General features: G+C 37.8%; 2 protein-coding genes across 2 annotated transcripts; both read left to right on the top strand.

The window, feature by feature from the left end:
* The first annotated feature begins 247 nt into the window (after positions 1-247).
* LOC144633485 (uncharacterized) lies at positions 248-4,325 on the top strand. The gene is made up of 7 exons (XM_078492341.1): positions 248-704; positions 927-1,095; positions 1,650-1,717; positions 2,533-2,742; positions 3,046-3,273; positions 3,784-3,915; positions 4,270-4,325. Exons 1-7 carry the CDS (start codon positions 248-250, stop codon positions 4,314-4,316), a joined length of 1,311 nt encoding a protein of 436 aa, XP_078348467.1. The 3' UTR covers positions 4,317-4,325.
* A 15,410-nt stretch (positions 4,326-19,735) lies between these two features.
* LOC144633695 (uncharacterized) lies at positions 19,736-20,616 on the top strand. Its single transcript, XM_078492556.1, has one exon. The coding sequence runs from the start codon at positions 19,841-19,843 to the stop codon at positions 20,573-20,575; it is 735 nt and encodes a 244-aa protein (XP_078348682.1). The 5' UTR covers positions 19,736-19,840; the 3' UTR covers positions 20,576-20,616.
* Positions 20,617-23,327: the final 2,711 nt, after the last annotated feature.

Below are 23,327 nucleotides of genomic sequence, written 5' to 3'. Positions count from 1 at the left end.
AGTTCATGAATACATTGCAATTTTTATTGCCTAATTTAAATAGAAAAATGTTGATTTACTGGGATACGGCTACACGGAAATGTAATATCATTGACACAGAGAAAGTATTTGAGGGTGATGATAATAATCACACATGCTGCCCGATTTAGGATCAGAGATCTGGTATCACTTTTATGTAACACTGTTACAACTGTTACCAGTGTTACACGGTCAGTAGAGGACTGGATCAAGTTTGCACAATATCAAGATGGCTGGCAAGAGAGCTCGTCGCAGACTAAGCGATCTTGAAGACCCAAGCTTGTTTGCTGCGGCGGATTGCCTTGGTAGTGTCACACAGTTAGCAAAGTTAACTGTGTTAGAATTGCTTAGAACACCTTGCCTTTCTGAAGATCAGATTTCTGTATTTCTAATCTCCAAGTTCGGCCTTCATAAGTTCGACATCCTCCGGCAAGCGGTGTCAACGGTTCCTCTTTTATTCTCCACGAATCGGTTGGAGATAATAGAGGAACTGTTCCCTGCTCTGAAGGATGTCGAAGATCTGCCAAACGCTATTTTGTTGGCAGATCATCTTTCCCAATCATCCGGAAAGGATCAGCGTTGCTTTGGGCCTCCAACAAGCCGATGTCTTCAGGGTGGCGGAAATTTATCGCGCCACAATGATCCTAGCGACGTTGTGTTCTTTGGATTCAAAGGTTCCTTTGCAGGTAATGTAATAATACTTTTTTTATTTTGTACATTTTTCATTTATGTACAATACCGCTATAAGTTATCATTATTCTGCCTAGATCCTCACAACTTTCATATAATTGTGTCGTAAAAGTGCCATATGCTTCGTCGTTTAACACTGTTTTAAAAAACCAGTAGAATTTTAATTATTTCTTTGTCACAAGGATTGCAGCCAATGTTTTAATATTATTCTTTTGCAGGCAAAAAAATTACTTTGCGGTGCAATAAATGCCGTTTGAATTTCTCTTACTCTCGCTTTGGAAACAAGGAGAGTGGATACCAGTTTTACGACACGATCAGAGATACAGTCGAGGCAACTGACTCCACACTTGTAGATCGTGAACTTTTTGAATTGTACTGTTCTCTTGCGTAAGTAAGATTATTTCTTTTAATATTTTCTGAATTAGAATTATCTAATATATATATATATTTCATAAACTGGTTTATTGCCAAGGGACTCTTGTTTTTAAAAACATCTAGTTGTGTGAGTGATTTTACGCTGTCACTGATAGGAAATTGAATGTATCTCTTCTTATTGGGACGTTCCATTTTTTATCCGCACCCCCCCTAAGGATGACAGGAATCCAAACCCTCAACTTTTTGTCGGTGCCCTTTGAAAAATGAAATCCGAAGGGTTGATTGTTTGTCGGCACCTTTGAAAAAAATTTCCGAACGGTCCAAATTTTGTCGGCTTCTTTGAAGAAAAAATCCGAACCCCCCTTAGCAAAAACCCGCCATCCTTAGGGGGGGTGCGGATAAAAAATGGAATGTCCCATTTGCTGTTTCCTCCCTCCCCTATAAGAGTCCACCTTGTCGTGGTGGGGAGGCCCAATAAACCAGTTTCGATGTCTGTTTGTTAAATGGTTCCAACTAAGATATATCAATAACAATTTTGTATAATGTTTACTAACCATTTAAAATAGAAATCACGGATGGCTCTCATTTGAAGCTTTTGCTGAGGGATATAGTGAGTGGATGAGGAGAAAAGAAGGCAAGTGAATATTTATAATTAAGTAATTGCTTCACTTATGAACACATTCAAATAATTGAACTTTAATTAAGCTGCTAGATTTGGTTTTGATTAAACGATCAGATTGATCTAGTTATTCATCTACCTATCTCGGTTTATTTCTCTTTTTTTTCTTAGGTTATTTTTCTTTTACTAGTTTGTGATTTTATTACTTTCTTATTCATTTTTTTTTCAAATTCAAGTTAGGAATCCTGAATTTTATCAATAATTATTATAATTTAGTATATACCACACAAGTGAATAGTGCTTCATGTGTGCGCTGATTGGTTAACTCAGAGGTGATTATAGCAAAGTACTATTCACCTCTGAGCATCTAAAGATAAATAAACTGCCTTCAATGGATTTTACCTCTATAATAGACTATCTTATTAAAGGGATATAAAAACCATTTTAATTTGAACAAAATTTATGAGTAATAAAATAAAACTAATGAAAACTTTTAAAATTTCATGTTAATAACAAGTGTTGTTAATTTTCAAAATTAAGGTACCCTAAAATAATATTCCAAGTGAGAAATTAATGTATTTGCTGTAATACTTGATCTCCAGTGTTTTGTCCACCACCCTCAAAGAAAGAATTTCATTTTCATGTATTTGTCTGTACATGTTAAACTGAGTCATGGTTTATGAGAAATTATCACAGCATTTACCAGAAAAAAACTAAAAGTAATTGAGTATTAGATTCCCCTCTGATCAGCAATGTTAATTTTCAAGTTTTCTTGATTTTTTTACCTCAAGTAATAAGTATGTAACACAATGCAAATTTTTGTCATTCAGGCTGTTCACAAAGAGAACTGTCTGCAAAGTGTGTGGCCGACATGTTCTGGTGGGGTGAGTTAGAGAATTCATTAAGAGAGAGTGGCTCTCCATTAAAAGATTTTCCCATGTACAAGGATGCTGACAGAGAACAACTGATGGATGGCATTGAAGAGAGGAGGAGGGTTTCAACTTACATACATAATTGTACAGAGGACTGTAAAAAGAGAGGTAATATAATTTATTGAAATAAACTTTTTTATTTTCAAGTGATGAAAAAGTGAAAAATATACAATTGTGACTAATGTTTAGCCTACGTTGCAGACGAGCAAAACCCTGGTATAGTCCGTCTGCAAATTGCGGCAAAAAAGCTTGTTCCGGCCCCCCGCATTTTAACCTCTGATTGGCTTTTTAACAGGGCCGTTCTTTCACGCGCCGTAATTGGTTGAGGATAACTAATATTGAGAAATGAATTGTTTTTAGTACTTAATAATTAATTGTGATGAGTAATAATTATTAAATATGTATCTGCAGGTTGTGGAAAACTTTGGGTGATTGATGGTAACTGGAAGTTGAGATTCCTCCACTGCATGTACAAGGTTAAAAATGCAATCCCGAGCTTGCCTATGGTCAATTATCCAGACATATGTGCAGCCACACCTGAAAAAGGGAAGGCCTTCTGCAAGACCCACTGTAGTAATCTGTCTGAGCAGGGAATCCCCACTGGCCTGAAAGAATTTCTTGAATACTGCTCAAAGCAAGGTAGGAAAATATCCATGTGGTTCAGTTTGATTTAACAAGCTATTTTCAGACAGTATGTATGTGGTTTCTGACTTCACACCAATTTATCATGTGAAAGCTCATTATAATAATGCCTTGCATGTTCTGTAATACTCCAAGTATTTATTGACAGTGGTAATATCTCATGCAGCCATTTGTATAAATAAAGAATTTCTCTAGTGATGAAGAGTAAAATTTGGGTCATAACCTGGGTTGGTGCATATAAGTGGAATGCAAAAAGTGTTTCGACAAGCCATTGTAGTGTTGATCAGCCATAATTATTGATGTTTCAAAGTTTAAAACATGTAATCCAATCAAAAGTTAGCCCTGTTCAGTACCGTCTTCCTCTATTGGAGGGCCTTTTAACAGGGGGCTTATAAACAGAATTTTAAGGTATTCTATAGACCAAAAACACCAAATGAAATTCCAAAACATAACTTTTACAATTTATTGTTCTGTTTTTGTTTTGTTTTGTTTTGTTTTTTTTAAAAGGAGGAACCAATGCACCAATTGTACATGACCCTGATGACAGCGGTGAGAATAGCGAACAGGTTCACTTTGTTGATGAGACTGTGAACAAATTGCAAGGAAGTGATTTAGGTTTATCTTCAGTTAGTGCCCAAGGTAATTGCAATATGAGTAAATTGATATGAAATCTCAATGTGCACAAACCCTCATGATAGCTGTTGCCATGTGTCACACTAGCTGTTGAGTACATAAAATCACTTAAAACAATATTACTTGAATATTTTGTTGAAGCTATATTTAATTCTTTTCCTGTTAAGCTCATTACAATTCCAGCAATCTTTAACGTTAAGTATTAGATAATTTGACAACACAAATTCTTACTTTAATTTATGGTTATGTCATAGAATGAATTTGCACAGTTTTAATTGTTAAGCATTTTTAATTAATGGCTCAAACACTATGTTATATATTTTTGTTTTATTTTAACATAAGTTGTCTGTATTTCTAAAGGACTTGAAGAGTTTACAGGATTCAACAAAGACCTGCTTCCTAGTTAAGAAACTTTGCCACTTGAAGATCCCTGCAACAAAGACACAGGAGGAAAGAAGTCCCTGAGAAAGTGGTCTAGGGGTCACTGCTTTATTGTTAGTGGAGGCGGTCATATTGCAACTTGGTTTGATTGTTAATAACAGTGAATTTATACTAGAAATAATTGGAAACAATAACAGGTTTTTTTAAAACTTGACTGTTCAGCTTAATTGTAAATTCTTTGTTTCCATTGTTCAAGGTGGTTTGGCTTAAGTGCCTACATGTATGTGACACAAATTATTTATTGTTACTGTACTGTAAAATATAATCTTATTGGCAATTATACATTTCCTTTGGAAATAATACATTTCCTTAGATATGTGTCCACTAATTTAAAGCTTTGTACAGGAAATTAATTTCACTGAATTTCCAACATTGCATGCTTAAAAGAAACTAAGTTAAAAGCACAAACACTATTTTTTGGTGAAATTCATGTTCACATTAGTGTCTACTCTGTTGTGATGTTCCTAACAGGCCCAAAGTCGGCCAGCAGTTGTAGGCCTCTGACTCACCATCGACATCTCATGGTTTTGTCATTGCCTTTGCATATGGCATTAGAATGTTCCCATGTGTGTGCTCAAGTTAAGCTTTTGCTTTTGCAAGACTGACCCTCTCCCATGGTAGCTGCATGGTAACATGTTGCATAATTCATTAGTCTGCCTCACCCATAATGAAGATCACTCATGGAGAGTAAAGTTTTTATGAGTCAAATGAGTCAATGATGATGAGTCGAATCTTAAAATTGAAAACAGTGTTGCCCTTACTAGCAAATGAAAGCTATCTGCAAGCAAACTAGAGTGGAACTCGCTACAAGCAAACCCGAGTAAAACCAGATGGCAAGTAGACCAGAGCAGAACTAACTGCAGGCAAACTAGGGTCACCATAAGCAAAGTAGAGTGCTTCTAAGCTAACTTGTATAATGGGAAACCATGGTTTAAATAATAGATAATAACCAACTTTGTGTAAAATTCACCTTGAATTATGACTCATAGAAACTTTACTCTCCATGAGTGGTCTTCATTATAGGAGAGACACCTGTACCATGGGAGGGCCAGTCTTACAAAAAGCAAAAGTTTAACTTGAGCAAACCCATGGAACACTCTTACTAATGCCATGCAAGGGTAATGACAAAACCATGAGATGTTGATGGTGAGACCTCCCACTCATGTTGTCCATGAAGATACGGCAGTCTCACAATAGCAACTATAGCTGCAGTGTCGTTCTTTTGCTGTCATGTCTTTCATCATTTTATATGCAAAGTGATGCCTTTCCAGTTTCTATTAAATGGAATAAAAAATAACAATTCAGTCACAGTGTCTGATTAGATGTATGTGAGACATTTATTAACATCAACTCTGTTGTTATATTATAATCACTTGACCCATTCATTAAGCCAATTAGCAAAATAAGAATTCTTACAGACATTTCCTGTAAACACTGTACATGTGTTCAGTATTTGAGGCAAAACAGTTACTTTGACATTATTTTATTTCTAGACATGCATTGTTACCAGAGTGGTTTACGTACAGTATGCTTTCTTATTAAAGGACCCTAGCCAGCCTCTGTCAGTTTCAAGGCCATCGAAATTATGAAAACTGTATCGTGAAGCGAAATCTTATTGCATTGCTGTACATACAGTGTATACTGTAAGTTGTATTACTGGAAGTTTGCTTAATTACCTTTAGCAGTTTCACCATTATCTGTTTTGTTTAGACACGCTCTACATAAAATACTGGTATACATTGTAACACTGAAATTCTTGCAAGGGTGACTGACAGGGGTCCTTTAAGATTTTTGTGTGTAACAAAAAGTTGTAATCACGAACAGGGCTCGCATGATACATGTGTAATAAGTATATTTTTGGGTGGGGGTGTGACGCTGGGAATTTGAAGCCCTTACCCTATACCAGACCATGTTCAGCTGATTTTTGCAACCCTATACTAGACTAGACACTGAAAATCCCTAGCCTATCCCAGACTTGCATTTTGTTAGAACTGTATCATTATCAGTGTTTTAATGGAAAACCATCTGTGAACAACGATGCCGCCAGGGTTGGAAACTAAAATTTCGGAGCACTCGCCATTTGGGCGAGTGACCTTCAAATTGCACTCGCCCAGATCAATTTTCACTCGCCCAGTCTTCTTCCATTAAAAACGAAAAATTTAGGCCCCCTCCCCCTACAAATAATAAAATATACAACTTCAATTTTTAATCACTGCTCACTGTGCACTTTGGTGGTCGATCGCAAAACAGACTGCAATCTATTTCTTCAGTGAAAAATTGCCAAATATAGACCTTACTCCACAATACAAACAGCGCACACTTACTTCAAAAGTTGAAACACAGTTTTATTTGATACGTATATCCAAATTCTCGTTGTTTGCAAGCGAAATTGTACAGGAAAAGAGGCGAGAAATGGCCATCTTGCTGCGTTTCGCGGCTCGGTGGATGAATCAGTGAATTTTTGACCAGAGGTATTACTTTGTACAAGTACGTCCGTCATGTAACATGCACCAAACGGAAGCCATTTTTGTCTGTTTACGAACGCGAACACAGCTTTGTTTGAGATTTCAAAATGTTGGTAAGCTATCGGCTTGTGGACAGCGTAGATTATTTTAAAGTGGGAAGTAAAAGTTTCACTTATTTTGAATACTATATTCTGGATATGAAAATCGTACTCGCCAAACCGGGCGAGTGATCCGTGATTTGTACTCGCCCGACAGTTTTCACACTCGCCTGGGCGAGCGGGCGAGCGCTAATTTCCAACCCTGGCCGCGATGATTTTATTTACGTTTAGGAAAGCCTCTTTCTCTTCCGAGTTTCTGGACTACAGTATATTCGTCATACCGTCGATCGGTTTCCCGGCAAATGCTACCCTTTTCTAGACCAAAACTCTCTGATTTCTATACCCTATCCCAGACTAAACTGCTTGAAAACCATACCCTTCCCAGCGGCACATACCCATATAGCTCATGTATGGGAGTGCCCCCCCCCCCCCCCCGGGGTATTAGCAAAGGAAAGGTCATGGCAAGGTTTCTGCACAGCCCCATACATTAACTACGCATACCATTTTCTGACTGACTCATTCTTTTCAGGGTACAATGTAAAGGTCTCCACAATGACAAGGCGCAGGGACATGTTGCAACAACATGTAGCAGTGACATACTCAGGGACATGTGGCAGTGACACATCCCTTTGTGTGTGCTGATAATTTTGAGATGTGCAACAGGAATTCCTGCAACAGTTTGTCCCTGCGACATGTTGCACGAAGTTCAATGAGTTGAATTCCGTGCAACATGTAGCAAAGACAAAACAGCTTCAACACATGATTTTGTCGCTTCTACATTTTGCTGCGACGTGTCCCTGTGACATGTCCCCACGTGTGTGGAGACCTTAAGATTCATGCAACAAACAAACAATGTATTCTTATCCCTTCATGTACCTTACAATTTTCTTTAAGCAATCAAAAGCCAATGAACTCACCATTATTTTGTTGCTTTGAGCATTGATTTTCATTTATGGTTGTCAATAATTGTGTTGCTTTGAACATTGATTTTCATTGATTGTTGTCAACTACATGTATTTGTTTATCAATTGTAGCCTGCGTCGCAGACATAATCTTACCCCGGCTAGGGTTTAGTTTCATCTGCAGCGCAGGCTAGGTGTTTGATGATCAAGCAAGATATTTTCAAAAGAATTCAGTTTGATTAAAATATTGTTTTTAAATTTACTAGAACTTTAAAAACCTGGGACTATGTACTTGTAAAATTCCATAATTTTGAAGTGAAACCGCAGTTCTCACTCATGGCTTTAGTTGCTAGTAGTTTTATCCAAGGTTGGAGAACATTGAAAGTGTGATTGATTTACAAAGTATATTTAGTAACGCATGCATGTAACCCTGGACGTATAATACTATTTATAACATTTGCAGTTTTGATACAAAGAGTCTACGCACTTCAAATGAGTAAATAATTAATAATTTGTTTGTCATGAACTCCTGGGGATTCGAACATGATAAGTAAAAATTATTGCTTACCTCTAAAGTGTAAAGAAATATCTTCTACAAGGGATGTACAGCATAGAAAAGGTAAGAAATTATACATAGCTTAAGACATAAAAAAGACAAAGCCTACTCACCTAATCATACCTCACTGTTTCGCGCTCGACTCGAAGTCATGGAATAACCTGAGGAAATGGAACGATGTACGCGTCCACCACACATTCCATCTCAACCTTTTTTATGTCCGAAGGCTTGTATTGTATGTTAGGACAAGTTTTCGATAAACTAAGCTCAACAACAACAGGAGAGAAGACTTCGAAGTGGACCGTTGAACAAGTTGTGAATCATTGTCACTTTCAAAATGGACGCCAATTTCAGGCACACACGTAAACCCGCTGACCCTTAATAGCGACGTATAACAGTGCCCAGTCCACCTCTGAGGGACAGACTGAAAATCGCTCGGCCGGCAAGCCGATCGCATGAAAAGTCAATGAAAGACTTAGGGTGCGTTTCTTTGGGAAAATCCAAAATTGGATCATTGATCTCAGATCACACGGATACTTTGCTCCCAAAGAAACGAAGAATCCGAAAACGGATTTTTTGCCATGACAACCCCGTAAACACATTTCGCACAGAACATAAAATATCAGCACAAATTTATTTTTCGTCGAATGTATCCTGGCTAAAATAATTTAAGCATACAAAATCTTTTACAAAAACCACACGTCGAAGTAGATCTTCTTTAGCGTTAGGCTCAAAGTGGCGAGAAAGCATCTGAGAGCGAAGAATGATTGCGAAATGATCAGTGCAAATTTCACTCGTGACAATTTCAAAAGGATATAACTTCCGTAGGCACCCAGTGGCTGTTCTAGAAAACCTGTATCTCGTTTAAAATGATACTACATACCTATCTAAAGCTACCGTTTCCTTTTATCGTGAAATATGTTTGCATTTTGATCGAAATAACCACCTAAAACTGTCCGTATGGCAGTGTTTACAAAGAGCGGACCTGTATTTTCACAGCAAAGACCGCTGGGCCAAGGTACTTTTTTCGAATCCTTTCCCAAAAAAACGCACGGATCATGAATCCTAAAAATCCGGATTCAGATATGATCTGATGTATCCACTCGAAGTGTGGATTCTTCAGATCATTGATCCAAGATTAATCCATTTTCGGATATAGGTAAAGAAACGCAAAATCCGTTTTTGGATCAAGAATCCGGATTTGGATTTTTCCCAAAGAAACGCACCCTTATAGAATGTGTTCGAGCTTCACGGTCTGCCTCGTCCCCAGGCGTCCTCGTCCTTGGTCGTGCACGGTTCGCTTGGCGTTGTGGGACTGACGTGCACGGTTCGCTTGGCGCCTTACCGCCTCAATAGTCCATTTCGCAGATGCGGCAGCCATATTGATTTTGCCCTCAGGGCATCCTATAATGCTCATTGATATGATTTATTCTTTTATTGTGATAATTCTGTAATTACCATCATAAAAACTCTATTAAATATTATAGGATGCCCTGGGGGCAGAATCAACATGGCCACTGTATCTGCAAAATGGACTATGTCCGGCCAATCGGCGCCTGGGGACGAGGCAGCTTCACGGTAACAATTCCATGGATTTTATAATACTGTTTATAAATTGAACGAAGCACTGTTTTATTTAAAAGATAAGATGTGGTTTTCACTTGCAAACAAGCAAAAAATTTAGATTCCGGGAGGTGGATCAATTTTTAGGATAAACAGAGGCCGGAGGCTAGGCCAATGAATGCAAGAAGCCTTGACAGTCTAATCTTAAAGTTGGAAAAGCTAACTGTCAAAGCATCATGCTTGCATATATCAGTGCAGTCTCCATTGTAAGAACAAAACAGTTATCTCTCGTGATAAGACAACTCCCTGTTTTTCAATGCTATTAAAATGTGCATCAAAAAAGGTAATTACAGCGGACAGTTTGTGGCCGTGTAAAAAAAAAACAGCTTATACATATTCGGAAAGACATTTAAAAGTAGTTGAATTGTGGGTACAGAATTAATCGAATAGCCTTAAAGAAATAGTAATGTTGTAAAAAGAAATAAAAGGCGCGTTAAGATTGACTCTGAGTAAAGAAAGTTAAAGGTCCGTAAAGAACGGTTCGTAAAGAAGCGTAAACAATGTTAAAGATTCGTAAAGTTTTAACAACGAAACTGATCATAATAGTTTTAATTCTACTCTGATCGACGATTTATCACTTCTTTTAGCATTTCTCTTATTAGAAAGTGGTGAATTATATCCAAGGCGCGTAAGAACTGTTTTAAAGGCGTAAAGAAAGTTAAAGGTACGTAAAGAACGGTACGTAAAGAATCGTTAAGAATCTTAAAGACGCGTAAAGTGTTAACAGTGAAGCTGATCAAAATAACTCTAATTCTACTTAAGAAGGATGATATTTCACTTCGTCCGGTATTTCTTTTCATATAAAGTAGTGAATTAGCTTGAGTTATATCCATCGAGATCTTTATCCTTTACGAACATGTAATATCTTTTACGCAGTCTTTACGCGTTCTCTGCCGTTTACGCATCTTTACGGAACGCGAACTTGTCCGTAAAGAAAAGGCCACATATTTACGTATATTTACGCAAGCGGTAAAAATGCGTAAATTCGGGTTTTCATGCTGTGAATGCTATTTAATAATGATAATTGTTGCGCAAATCATAGATGTGTTACAAAAAAAGACCTGTATCTTTGGGCGAAAAAAAAATTCGTGCAAAGCTTGTGCCCCAGAAAAAAAATTCCTGCAGCGAAGTAGGCCTTCAAAAAAACATTCCTGCACCGAAAATTTTTTACCCCCCCCCCCCCCCCCCCTCCGGTTATTTCTAATGGTCCGTCCCTAAATGTTTTTATTTGCAGGCTGGGATTTGTATTTAACGAGTCAAAAACCTCAATGTTGATTTCCACAGTACGGTATTTTGTTTTGATAAATAGTTTGCGAAAGTGAAACTGAATGAAGCTGAAATATGTACTTCGGTCGCCTGCACAAGGTACACTATTGCGAGAAATAATTTGACTGTTTTTAAATAAAGCATCTCATTTTCTTGAATGGCGATAAGTAGTATTAGATTTTGGAGAAAAGTAGCAGAGAAGCAAGGCGTTTGAAAGGATAAATCGAGTCTGTAAACCGCCGACTTGCAGTTAACTGCAATGGCGTGAAATCAGTGCGAATACAAACAACGATCGACAAACCACGGTCATAAAACTATAACTTCATTTTGTCAATATGGAGAATGAATACTTGCCTTTTGGAGAACTTCAAGGTCTTTAATTCCATTGCTTATTTTCTCTTTCAAAAATTGTTTTGTGAGCAGCTACATCGATTTTGGAGAGCAAAACTGTCATACATGGGTTCGTTCGTCTCGCCGCGAAATGAAACTCACGAAAGCGCTACCGTGGCCTGTGGATAGAGATAGGAGAATCTTGCCCGAACCCTTTGAGAAAAAATAATTTTGATATTTTTATTAATTTTTTTATTTTTTAAATTTTTTATTTTTATTTATTTTTTTTTTTTTTTTTTGCCGTCCGCCGTCCGCTGTCCGCCGTCCGCGATCCGCCGTCCGTTTCTCCACTTTACAGAGTCCCTTATATATTATTATCTAATCGGCAATCAGTCCTCCTTTTTTTCGCGGCAGAAGTTGGGCGCCTAACATAATCACCAGCTTAAACCAACAAAGAATCTGGACATGTTCTCTGATTGGTCAATGAGCAAAATAGTACACATATACGCATGTAGATTACACGTGGAACGCCTTATCTAATCTTCTATCGGGTCTGGTTTTTTTGATACGATTACTTGTCTATCCGCCTGCAACCAATTAAGAATCTGGACCTTTTTTTATTGGTGAAGCAACAAAAGAAGACGTTGATACGTGTCTGGTGTACTCGTAAGAACGAGTGAACAATGGGGGGAACAATGCAATCAGATAAGAGATGCTTTTTGACGGCGGATGTTTGTTTGTCTTTGCTTTATCCTTACTAATTTTAAAAACACGAAACAACCTTTTAAAGACATGTTTCGGCATGTCACTCATGCCATCTTCAGTTTATTGAGAATTTAAAAATCTAGGGCTATATATATACCCAAGCTAAAATTACAAAAATAGAATTGTATACAACGTAAAATTACAACAACAAAAGATAACGGTAAAGCCGTTACAAAGTGGCAGGTACTGTCTGGTACTGTCTAGAACAGTAATTACTCACAGTGTGAGCTTTAGACCGTTACTAATAGAACAAAAGATTATAATAAAAAGGTGTTAACATGCTGCACTTGAGCGTTTAAATCTGGTTTTAAACTTTTAATGTAAAAAGCCTCTTTTAATGTAAGAAAATAAACGGTTTTAGCAGAATCCAAAATTTTAAAACAATCAAGTGTGTATAAATTTTTGCAATTAGATGAACTGTTAAGGTGTTTAAAAACATGTGAATTTTTATCAGTTAAAGTATGCTCTTTGATCCTTGTTGAAAAATGACGGGAAGTCTCGCCAATATAACGGGAGTTACATCCCGCACAAGTAAATTGATAAACAAAGTTTATAAGTTAAGTTTTGTTTAGGAATATTTTGCTAAAAGGATTTTGACATTGACATTACCCAGAGACCCAATCAAGATTTGTCGTAAGACCACACAGGAATAAAACATTTAGTTTTGAGACTTACGTCACTGGTCGCTGGGAATGGGACAAAAAATGTCATAAATATGAATGGGATAATAATAATAATAATAATAATAATAATAATCTTTATTTCAACACGGTAAAAATCATCAGGACTTAAAATACATAATACTTATTTAAAATTACTTAAAGTGGTACTATGATCAAAATTTTACCTTCCCTTTTCTTTTCGGTTTTTGAAAGTATTTACATTAAATAGTAACCTTGCCAAATTTTAAGTTCAAATTCGAATTGGAAGACCACTTATTTCACGCGTAAACTTCGGCTTTGGCTTGCCGCCATTACTAGATTCAAAAATGTCCGAGGACCAAATAGAGATCTGGAACTAGTTGGGGCGAGAGCATGCTGACGTCATATGCGCATCAACAAAATGGCTTCTTCGAAGGCTGAAGTGACCGATCTGGAAAAACATTGGTTTTCTTTTTAATCTGCAGTGATGTAGAAGCCGTATCTACTGCGCAAATGTTTTTTAAACATACTTCAGGGCATCTCCAGGTCACTTTTGCACAACATAGTGGCAGAAAACATTTCAAGAGGCGGAATTTTTAACTCGCCCGAACCACCCAAGATGAATATAAATTACAGATCGTCTGATAACTTTGAGGGAAACTTGTACTCTTGGAAATGCTTTATAGATATTTCTCCCTGCAACCTTTGTGAGGTTAACTTCTTCAACTATCCAAGGGAAGTGAATAGAATAGAACGCTTCGAAATATCTACAGTGAATTTACTGTATTCGCTCCTTTTTAGAAGCAAAACATTGGGTGAGTGGCGTAATTTACTTCTGTTGCTCAAGCTCTCGTGTTCTAGAATAGTCATTTTCAAATTTATTGTAAATACTTCATGTCAAAAAGGTAATTTTTGGGCAAATCGGCCTGTATGTTCCTGAATTATATCCTCTATTGTACAAATAAACTTAAATAAATTCGCACGAGGTGCATGATGTTTCCATTGTAGTCCTCTGTATACACTGTAGTCTTAATAAACTCACCAGCACGTCTTCAGTGTTGGTCACTTGTTTATTTCTGCCATGCAATATAAAACACTACAGTAGGACTGTACTTCATTGTGCACTTATAGTATTCATAAACATTTTTTGAGAAGTAATCTCAGGATAGAACAGTGTTAGCCTGTCTCAGAGACAAACATGCTATCCGGATTTTACTCAGTATATCTTTATTATATTTAAGTACAACAGGGGCCATGAGCTATAATTATGACCTGTGCCAATCACTCATGCTGTGTGCAACAGAGCACCGTTGAAATCCTAGCTACTCTTTATTTTAAGTTTGCAATATATTTATTTTTGGCATGCTCTTTTTGTTCATAAGTTGAGAATGTAGTAGCCAACAATAAATCATGTGAATGTGCCAGAGAACCCCTGAGCTGCTGATCCATCATAATTTCTAACACAAGTACAGTCAAATCTGTACCATAAATAAAATGTTGTATTGATTGAGGTGAGGTGGCCTAAGTGTAAGTTGTCGGACTCCGGATCAAGCGGTTCAGGTGTGGACTCTTACTGGTGTCATTGTGCTGTGTTCTTGGGCAAGATTACTCTCATGGTGCCTCCTCTCCAAGTGTAGAATGGGAACTGGCAAATTGATGGTGTGACGAGGGCATGCAAGTCTAGTTGCTTGGTGGGCAACTAGACTTGCATGCAGACCTTGCCTTTTTGTAACAAGGGGGAAATTTTGAGGTCACACAGGACCCTTGCAACCATAACAGTATATATGTATTTATTTAAAGAGTATACACAAACTGCGAAGCCGACAACAAATACAGTCAAACCTGTACCATAAATAAAAATGTTGCATAGCAATGGGGTAGTTGTTTTGATTTAGGTGCGGTGACCTAATGGTCAGTGCGCAAGACTCTGAATCAAGCTGTTCAGGTGTGAGCCCAGACCAGTGTCATTACATGTATGTGGGGGGAGTGGGGAGGTTAAACCTGTGATGCAATTGTACTTCCATCTCATCCAGGTTGCTTAATCCTACTTAAACCAAGATATGCTTTGGCCTGATGGGCAAGCAGGCTTGCATGCAGACTTTACCTTTTTGCATCAAGGGAGCAATTTATTTAGGGTGGTACACGGAGCTGGCTTGTTTACAGTCACGTTAAGTTGACACAAGATTAGTCCCAAAATTGAACTCTCAATTACATACACATACTGCAGATGCACAATGTACTGCCAGTGATATTCTCTAGAAAGAGCCACTGTCATATTGCATATGATACCATAAAAAAAATATTTTCTTGAGTAGATGCCAGACCCCGACTCACCGCAGGCTTCATTTAAATGCCGGTTCAAAACTGGAAACGTTTGATCAAGGTCCCAGTGTTTGTTTGAGGTCCAGGTGTTCCCGTTTATGAACTTAAAACTTTAAACCCTTAATTAATTTACTTGTTCCTATGTTGTGCATATATTGTTTCAGTTATTTTTATCATCAAAAAATCACGGGGCCAAGAGGAAAACAAATGGGTTAAATGAATAAGAAAAACTACTCCTACCCAGTTTTGCTGCTACTTGTGGGACAGTCATAACATTATCAGTAAATAGAGTGAAGGACTCTATACAGCATTCAAATGGTTTCTTATTTTAAGAAACAGGAATACTGAATGCTGGCTGAAGCTAGATGTCTGAAGTGTTATTACCCATTAAAACACTTAGTTTTAAAAAGGTTTATTACCTGTATTGTAGTCAAGGAAGGTAAAACTGTATAAAACTCAAGGAGCTAAATCCATTGATCACCTGCACCATCTTGTTGACTTTATTTTTGCTGTATAAATTTTACATTATTTCTGTTTATAAAGCTTTTTTCGGAATAAACAGCTGAGATAGATTTTATGCCCATGGCGTGTATGATAGATTACAAGAATGAAAACAACAGTAAAGATCATTTCAATCCTTCGCAAACGGCAATAGCAACCTACATGTATATAAGTACTTATATGCAGAGCTCTCTATTAATTTAAACATTGCAGACATTTTATCCTAACTATTCAATGTCGTTCTCATCATACCATGTATTCAAACGTATGTAGTCCATGAATCGCCGTTCCTCTTCGTTCTTCGAGGCTTCTTCGATCGGTGCTTCGATTGGACAAGAAGACGGCAGCTTGGTACAGCGCCAAAACCTCATCGAATGAAATAAATATTGAAGTATTTGCATACAAACATTGCCCTTTAGACCGACATCAAACGGCTTTAAATTCTCATTATAAGAAACGATACCGCTAAATTGCAATGTCTCTTCGTTGCGGCTCTCTTGGGTTTCGCCACCGGGCAAACTAGACGAAGAATTTGTCGAAGAAATATCTTTTATAACCCTGTTAATTCTCAGTATATTCTCTCTTGGAACACTCGAAGCTCGAAGCGACGATGCGCATATGACGTCACGGACCAACTCATGCGTAAATCCGCTTTTCAGTACAGTCGCTGGCTCACTTTAGACGTCCGAGTAATGGCGGACAGGTTTTCCACGATTTTCGGCAAGCTATTTCAAGGCTTATATTGCTCGCAACGTTCTAAATTCTAGCGCGCTAGTTAAATATAGACTTATTGAACAAATTGACTTTAGAAAAAGACGAAAAGAAAAACAAAATTTTTGGTCATAGTAGCACTTTAATACCTATTTTACATAATAAATTTAAATTACATTAGTCGTCTACAATTAGTTATAATAAAAGAAATGCCTGCTTTCCATGAATGCCGTGTGATGTTAATATTTACATTGATTTTAGCCAAAAACGAAACTGCTGCAGCCGGATTTAAAGCTAGTGAGAGTTTGTGCTTGCCGAAGGTCGACAGGTAAACTGTTCCACAGCACCGCACCTCTATAGCTAATACTGTTTTTAAGAAAATTAGTGCGGGGGAGCGGAACAGTTAGTTTACCCGCGGACCCTCTCAGTGAATAGGTACACGTATCGCTTCTATTAAAAAACATTGTCCTAAGGTAGTCAGGTGCAAGACCATTGAGTGATTTATAGACCATGACGGCTGTTTTAAATTTAAATTGGACATCGAGTTTATTCCAGCCAAGTCTTGCAATAAGATCATCAGCATTGGCATCGTAGGAAGAAGAGGTCAAGATACGCGCAGCACGGTTTTGCAGTTTTTGTAGTTTACTTGCCAGAGTTTTACTGCAATTCCCCCAAACGACACTACAATAATCAAAATGGGGTTGTACTAAAGAGTTATAGATACATAGTAATGTCTTAAATGGAACAAAAGACCTGCTACGCTTTAGGATGCCAATGCCAGATGCAATCTTTTTAGAAATATTTGTAATGTGTAGATTCCAAGTTAGGTTCTTATCTATATATACACCAAGGGATTTTGTAAATTCAACTTGCTTTATAGAGTCACCATTTATTGAGAAGGACAATGGTCTACTCAAAGTACTTAACCTTTGCCTTGACCCTAGCAACATAAACTCAGTCTTAGACTTATTAAGAGTGAGTTTATTTGCAATTTTAATTAACCATTCAGAAACTTTAGTTAACTCATTATTCATGTTTTCTTCTAATAGGGTAACATCGTTACTAGCAAAGGTTAAGTGTGTGTCATCTGCGTACATCCTAGGTTGCGAAATAGAGAGACAGTTGGGCAAGTCGTTTATATAGAGTAAAAAGAGAAGTGGACCTAGGATTGTACCCTGGGGGATGCCGCACAATAGCGGTTTACTGTCCGAGAGACAACCGTTCACAAAACAAAGTAAAAAAATATTTCCTTTCTAATTGCTTGAACACAACATACAGTAAAAAAGTAAGAACGTTGTCTTTATTTAAAAACACGACTAGATAAAAGCTGACAAGCTCGTGGGGTCTTGTAAATTAAAAGTATAAAAGAGCAAAAAAAGAGGAAAAAATACACCATACTTTTCAGCAAAATTAAAACTTGTAACAACAACAAAATAATTCCTTTATAACTGTTTCAACACAGCATACAGTAAAAAGAGGAATAATACACCTTGTAACACCCTGTAACACCTTGTAACACCTTGTAACACCATGTAACCCCTTGTAACACACTGTAACACCTTGTAACACCTTGTAACACCTTGTAACACCCTGTAACACCTTGTAACACCTTGTAACACCCTGTAACACCTTGTAACACCCTGTAACACCTTGTAACACTCTGTAACACCTTGTAACACCCTGTAACACCCTGTAACACCTTGTAACACCCTGTAACACCCTGTAACACCCTGTAACACCCTGTAACACCCTGTAACACCTTGTAACACCCTGTAACACCTTGTAACACCCTGTAACACCTTGTAACACCTTGTAACAACTTGTAACACCCTGTAACACCTTGTAAAACCTTGTAAAATCCTGTAACACCTTGTAACACCCTGTAACACCTTGTAACACCCTGTAACACCTTGTAACACCTTGTAACAACTTGTAAAACCCTGTAACACCTTGTAACACCCTGTAACACCTTGTAACACCCTGTAACACCCTGTAACACCCTGTAACACCCTGTAACACCTTGTAACACCCTGTAACACCTTGTAACACCCTGTAACACCTTGTAACACCTTGTAACAACTTGTAACACCCTGTAACACCTTGTAAAACCTTGTAAAACCCTGTAACACCTTGTAACACCCTGTAACACCTTGTAACACCCTGTAACACCTTGTAACACCTTGTAACAACTTGTAAAACCCTGTAACACCTTGTAACACCCTGTAACACCTTGTAACACCTTGTAACAACTTGTAACACCCTGTAACACCCTGTAACACCTTGTAACTGACTTGTAACACCCTGTAACACCCTGTAACACCCTGTAACACCTTGTAACACCTTGTAACACCTTGTAACACCCTGTAACACCCTGTAACACCTTGTAACACCCTGTAACACCTTGTAACACCTTGTAACACCCTGTAACACCCTGTAACACCCTGTAACACCCTGTAACACCCTGTAACACCTTGTAACACCTTGTAACACCTTGTAACACCCTGTAACACCCTGCAACACCTTGTAACACCCTGTAACACCCTGTAAAACCCTGTAACACCTTGTAACACCTTTTAACACCCTGTAACACCTTGTAACACCTTGTAACACCTTGTAACACCCTGTAACACCCTGTAAAACCCTGTAACACCTTGTAACACCTTGTAACACCTTGTAACACCTTGTAACACCTTGTAACACCTTGTAACACCTTGTAACACCTTGTAACAACTTGTAACACCCTGTAACACCTTGTAACACCTTGTAACACCTTGTAACACCCTGTGACACCCTGTAACACCCTGTAACACCCTGTAACACTTTGTAACACCTTGTAACACCTTGTAACACTTTGTAACACCTTGTAACACCTTGTAACACCCTGTAACACCCTGTAACACCCTGTAACACCCTGTAACACCTTGTAACACCTTGTAACACCCTGTAACACCCTGTAACACCCTGTAACACCCTGTAACACCTTGTAACACCTTGTAACACCCTGTAACACCTTGTAACACCTTGTAACACCCTGTAACACCCTGTAACTCCTTGTTACATCAGATTTTCATGTAAAACATGCGTGCGCAAATTTAAACAACATACATTATACAAGCGCATGCGTGTAGTCTCGTGTAACACGTAACACTGTTACAGAAAAAGACCCTTAAAATTCGCATCCTAAATCGTGCATGGTATAAATAATCAAGATAACAATGATGATGATGATGATGATTCCCAAAATAGCACAACTCTGACACGCCCTACTGCTCATAAACTGTCAGTTGAGGATGAATACCTTCTTGTTCTAATGAAATTAAGAATGGGCTTATCAGTCATTGATCTTGGAGAAAGGTTTTGTGTTTCTGATAGCACAGTAAATAATATATTCCTTACCTGGATCAACTACCTGTATGCAACACTTGGAAGTCTCAAAATATGGCCACATAGAGACATCATTTTTGAAAATTCGCCCAAGGAGTTCTTAGAGAAGTATCCAGGTACCATTGTTATTATTGATGCTACAGAACTAAAAATTCAAGTACCAAGTGCACTCCAGAAGCACAGTGAGAGTTACAGCACATATAAATCCCACACAACATTCAAATGCCTCCTGGGTGTTGATAGTAAAGGAGGGATTATGTTCATCTCTCAACTTTATGAGGGTTCTATAAGCGATAGACAAATTGTGGAAAGGTCTGGATTCTTAGAAATTCTAAGGCAAAAACTTATAACAGGAGAAATTAAAAGGGGAGATGCCATCATGGCAGACAAGGGTTTTGATATCCAAAATGATTTAGAAAAAATTGGCCTTCATCTTAACATCCCTCCCTTTCTTAAAGATAAAGTTGGATTTGAAGAAGATGATGTCATTAAAACTCAGACCATCGCAAAGCATCGAATTCATGTAGAGAGAGCAATTTGCAAGGTTAGAAGGTTTCGTATATTTCACTCAGTAGTTCCAGTATCTATGTTTGGAAGCATCAATCAAATATGGTCAACAGCATGCCTTCTCTCAAATTTCCAGAACCCAGTGCTGGCTTGATTCATAAAAGCCACGAACTACAACATTTAAAGCATAGCCGTTTGGTAGTCTAACAATGTTCTGGTAATCTGCTTCTTAAACAAGTCCATTATTACCTGAATAAGTGGTTGGGTTTCATGTTGTTATTGACTAATTTTAGAGCAAACATGTAAGATTTACCAACTAGTTTACTATAGTTCAACTAGTGAAATCATGTTTCTTTCTGTAATGTAAATAGCACTTTAAATCCAATAAGCTGACAGTATTTGTATGAAATGGCTTATTGCCTTTCCCTTAAAATGAAGGAATAAACAGAAAATGTTTGGGTTTAATGACTTGAAGAAAAACTGTTTACAAGAACAACTTCCGGTCTGCTGTTTGTACAGCTGTTCACTCTCCTTGCTCTGCCAACAAGAAATAGCAGAGCATGATGCATATAAAACTGTGATAGTTTGGGTAAGAGAGTATTTTTCCAATAGTTAGAATCAAAATATATCCTATCAACACACATTTCATTCGAGTCAGACAAATAAATGCAAAAATCACACCATTTTAAACCGGTAAGAGCCAGCTGCCCCTGTACTTGGGCATAATATCCACATGAGTGTTCTTTTTTGAGGTAAAATTTTCCTCCAATTTTCTCAAGATAAAAGTTTGGGTCAGATGCTGCCTGTTCCAGTGTTTCACCTCTCTTTGAAAAAGGACACTTGATCTCAAGTAAACCATATTTAGTATCAGTGGATGGATCAAAAACTTTTCCATCAGGGCTTGCTCCAAGATATGGAAAAGTCGGATGTACAGATAGACCTGCATCAAAAACCACAAAACTTGGTACTTGCTTTTGCATTTGTTTGGCATATACTGTCCTTGCAAATTTCTCTTTTGCTTTACTGTGTGCAATGGCTCTCACATTAGACAAATCCTTTGGTACAAATATAGTTTTCAACATTGATTCTGATGGCCTTTGAACCCGGAAATAAACTTTGCCAAAGTTAGAGGCAGTTAGTATGTAGTTGTGTTGATTAAGCCATTCAGCAGATTCACCCTGCAAAACTGTTCTCCTCTCCATAGCATGAGCTTCTTTTAAATCTATTACTATGTGATCAACAAAAAAGTCAATAAAATCAGTTTGGTCTACACCTTGAAATTCATTTAAATCAAAGGGTGTCGTGTCAGCCTGAACAATTGGAATATCAGGAAATTCATGGAGTGCTGTATTGTCTGAAGGAACAGTAACTCCTGTGAAGTTGCTCACAAAGGTTGTGTTTGGTCGACCACAATCTTGAAGCTGATATCCTAGGCAAGCACCAAGGGGCACATTTCCAAATACAGTGTTCACTAACAAACCTGGTTCTTGATCGCATAACAAATAAGAAAAGGGGGGAGGATTTTCTCTTTGTTGTAGATAATGCACTTGATCCATCACGTGATGACTTGGGAGTCCACATCTTAAAACAGGTCCCCTAGCATCATATAGTTTACACCTGACAGGGTCTCTTTTCCTCTTTCCACATCTGTCTGTTTCTGCGCGGGCATAATGAGTTCCCATTACAGGTAAAGGGCAGATAGAAGCAGCTCTTGGAATATGCCAGGATTGGGGAAGACTTGTACAAGTTGCATCACTAGGGATTTCCTTTATATTTAAACATGAATAGTCGTTCAGCTGGAAAATTAATGCAAATATGTGATTGCAGTGTCCACCACTTCCCCCTTTGCAGGAACAGTGTGCTTTCGAAACTTTGGCTCTGCCATCGTTCTCCCTGAAGATTGCAGATAAATAATGCGGCTCTTCGCTTTTTCTTAGAGATCTATAACAGCGCGCTTTAACATAAAAGTCACCCGATTCCTCGCAAGCATAAATGTCATAAACATACCCTTCTCGAAAGAACTTGTAGCTTTTTTCGCCAGCATTCTTTTTGCCTCCTTGTTCTAGCCACAAAGAACACGTTATTGGGCTAAACTGAGGAAAGTTCCTCATAGATTTTGACTATTTTTGATGTTTTTTCGTGAAGGAACAGCTACAGCAACGCACATGATTTGGACAACAATTACAAGCGGAAGCCATTTTGAAAGCAAACCAAAGGAGAGCCTCGTTTTCAGGCAATGTAAACACCCAATTCAAATCACGTGATGTGTTAGCCGAATTTGTCTATTAACAAGACTTTTGTATTTCTTTACCTGCCCAGCTTGAACAGTTCTCATTAGCCTAAACGCAAACATCACGAGAATCAGAAAATACACTTTTCCTTTGTTTGGCTTAATTGTTTTTACTTGTGAAATCGGGACAACAATTTTTGTTTTGAAGCGCTAAATGTCTTGAAAGTTCACTCAATAAATTGATCTGCAATATTATCGGTCACTTATGTTCCAGAAAACCGAGCGCGCTAAGAAACTGATCCATTTATGTTTTTAAGCGATTTCTACCCGTATAATAAAAACTTACACGACATACATTTCTCGAATACATCATTTTTCTAAAAGTACTCTCTTTTCCACGATGCAAATCTCAAATCCGAAATATTTATGGTTTAATCATAATTTTCATTAGCAGTGGCCAAGCTCTGAGCTTTGTATTCTTCTGCCGGATGTCGTCTCTAAAATGCAAAATAACCTAACCGCATATTATCTCTTAAAGCTCTTTTTTGGTCAAGGTTCTATCTAATTTGGATAACCAAAGAAGCCAACACAATAGAAAAAGTCAGTGATATTTTATTTTTCAGCTACTGTGCTGCGAGACGTCCCCATATTTTATCTCGTCCCCATATTTTTGTGA

Source organism: Oculina patagonica, chromosome 12 (genome assembly GCF_052425735.1).
Source record: "Oculina patagonica isolate OP01 chromosome 12, crgOcupat, whole genome shotgun sequence".
NCBI lineage: Eukaryota > Metazoa > Cnidaria > Anthozoa > Scleractinia > Oculinidae > Oculina > Oculina patagonica.
This window is presented reverse-complemented; position numbering and strand designations above follow the sequence as displayed.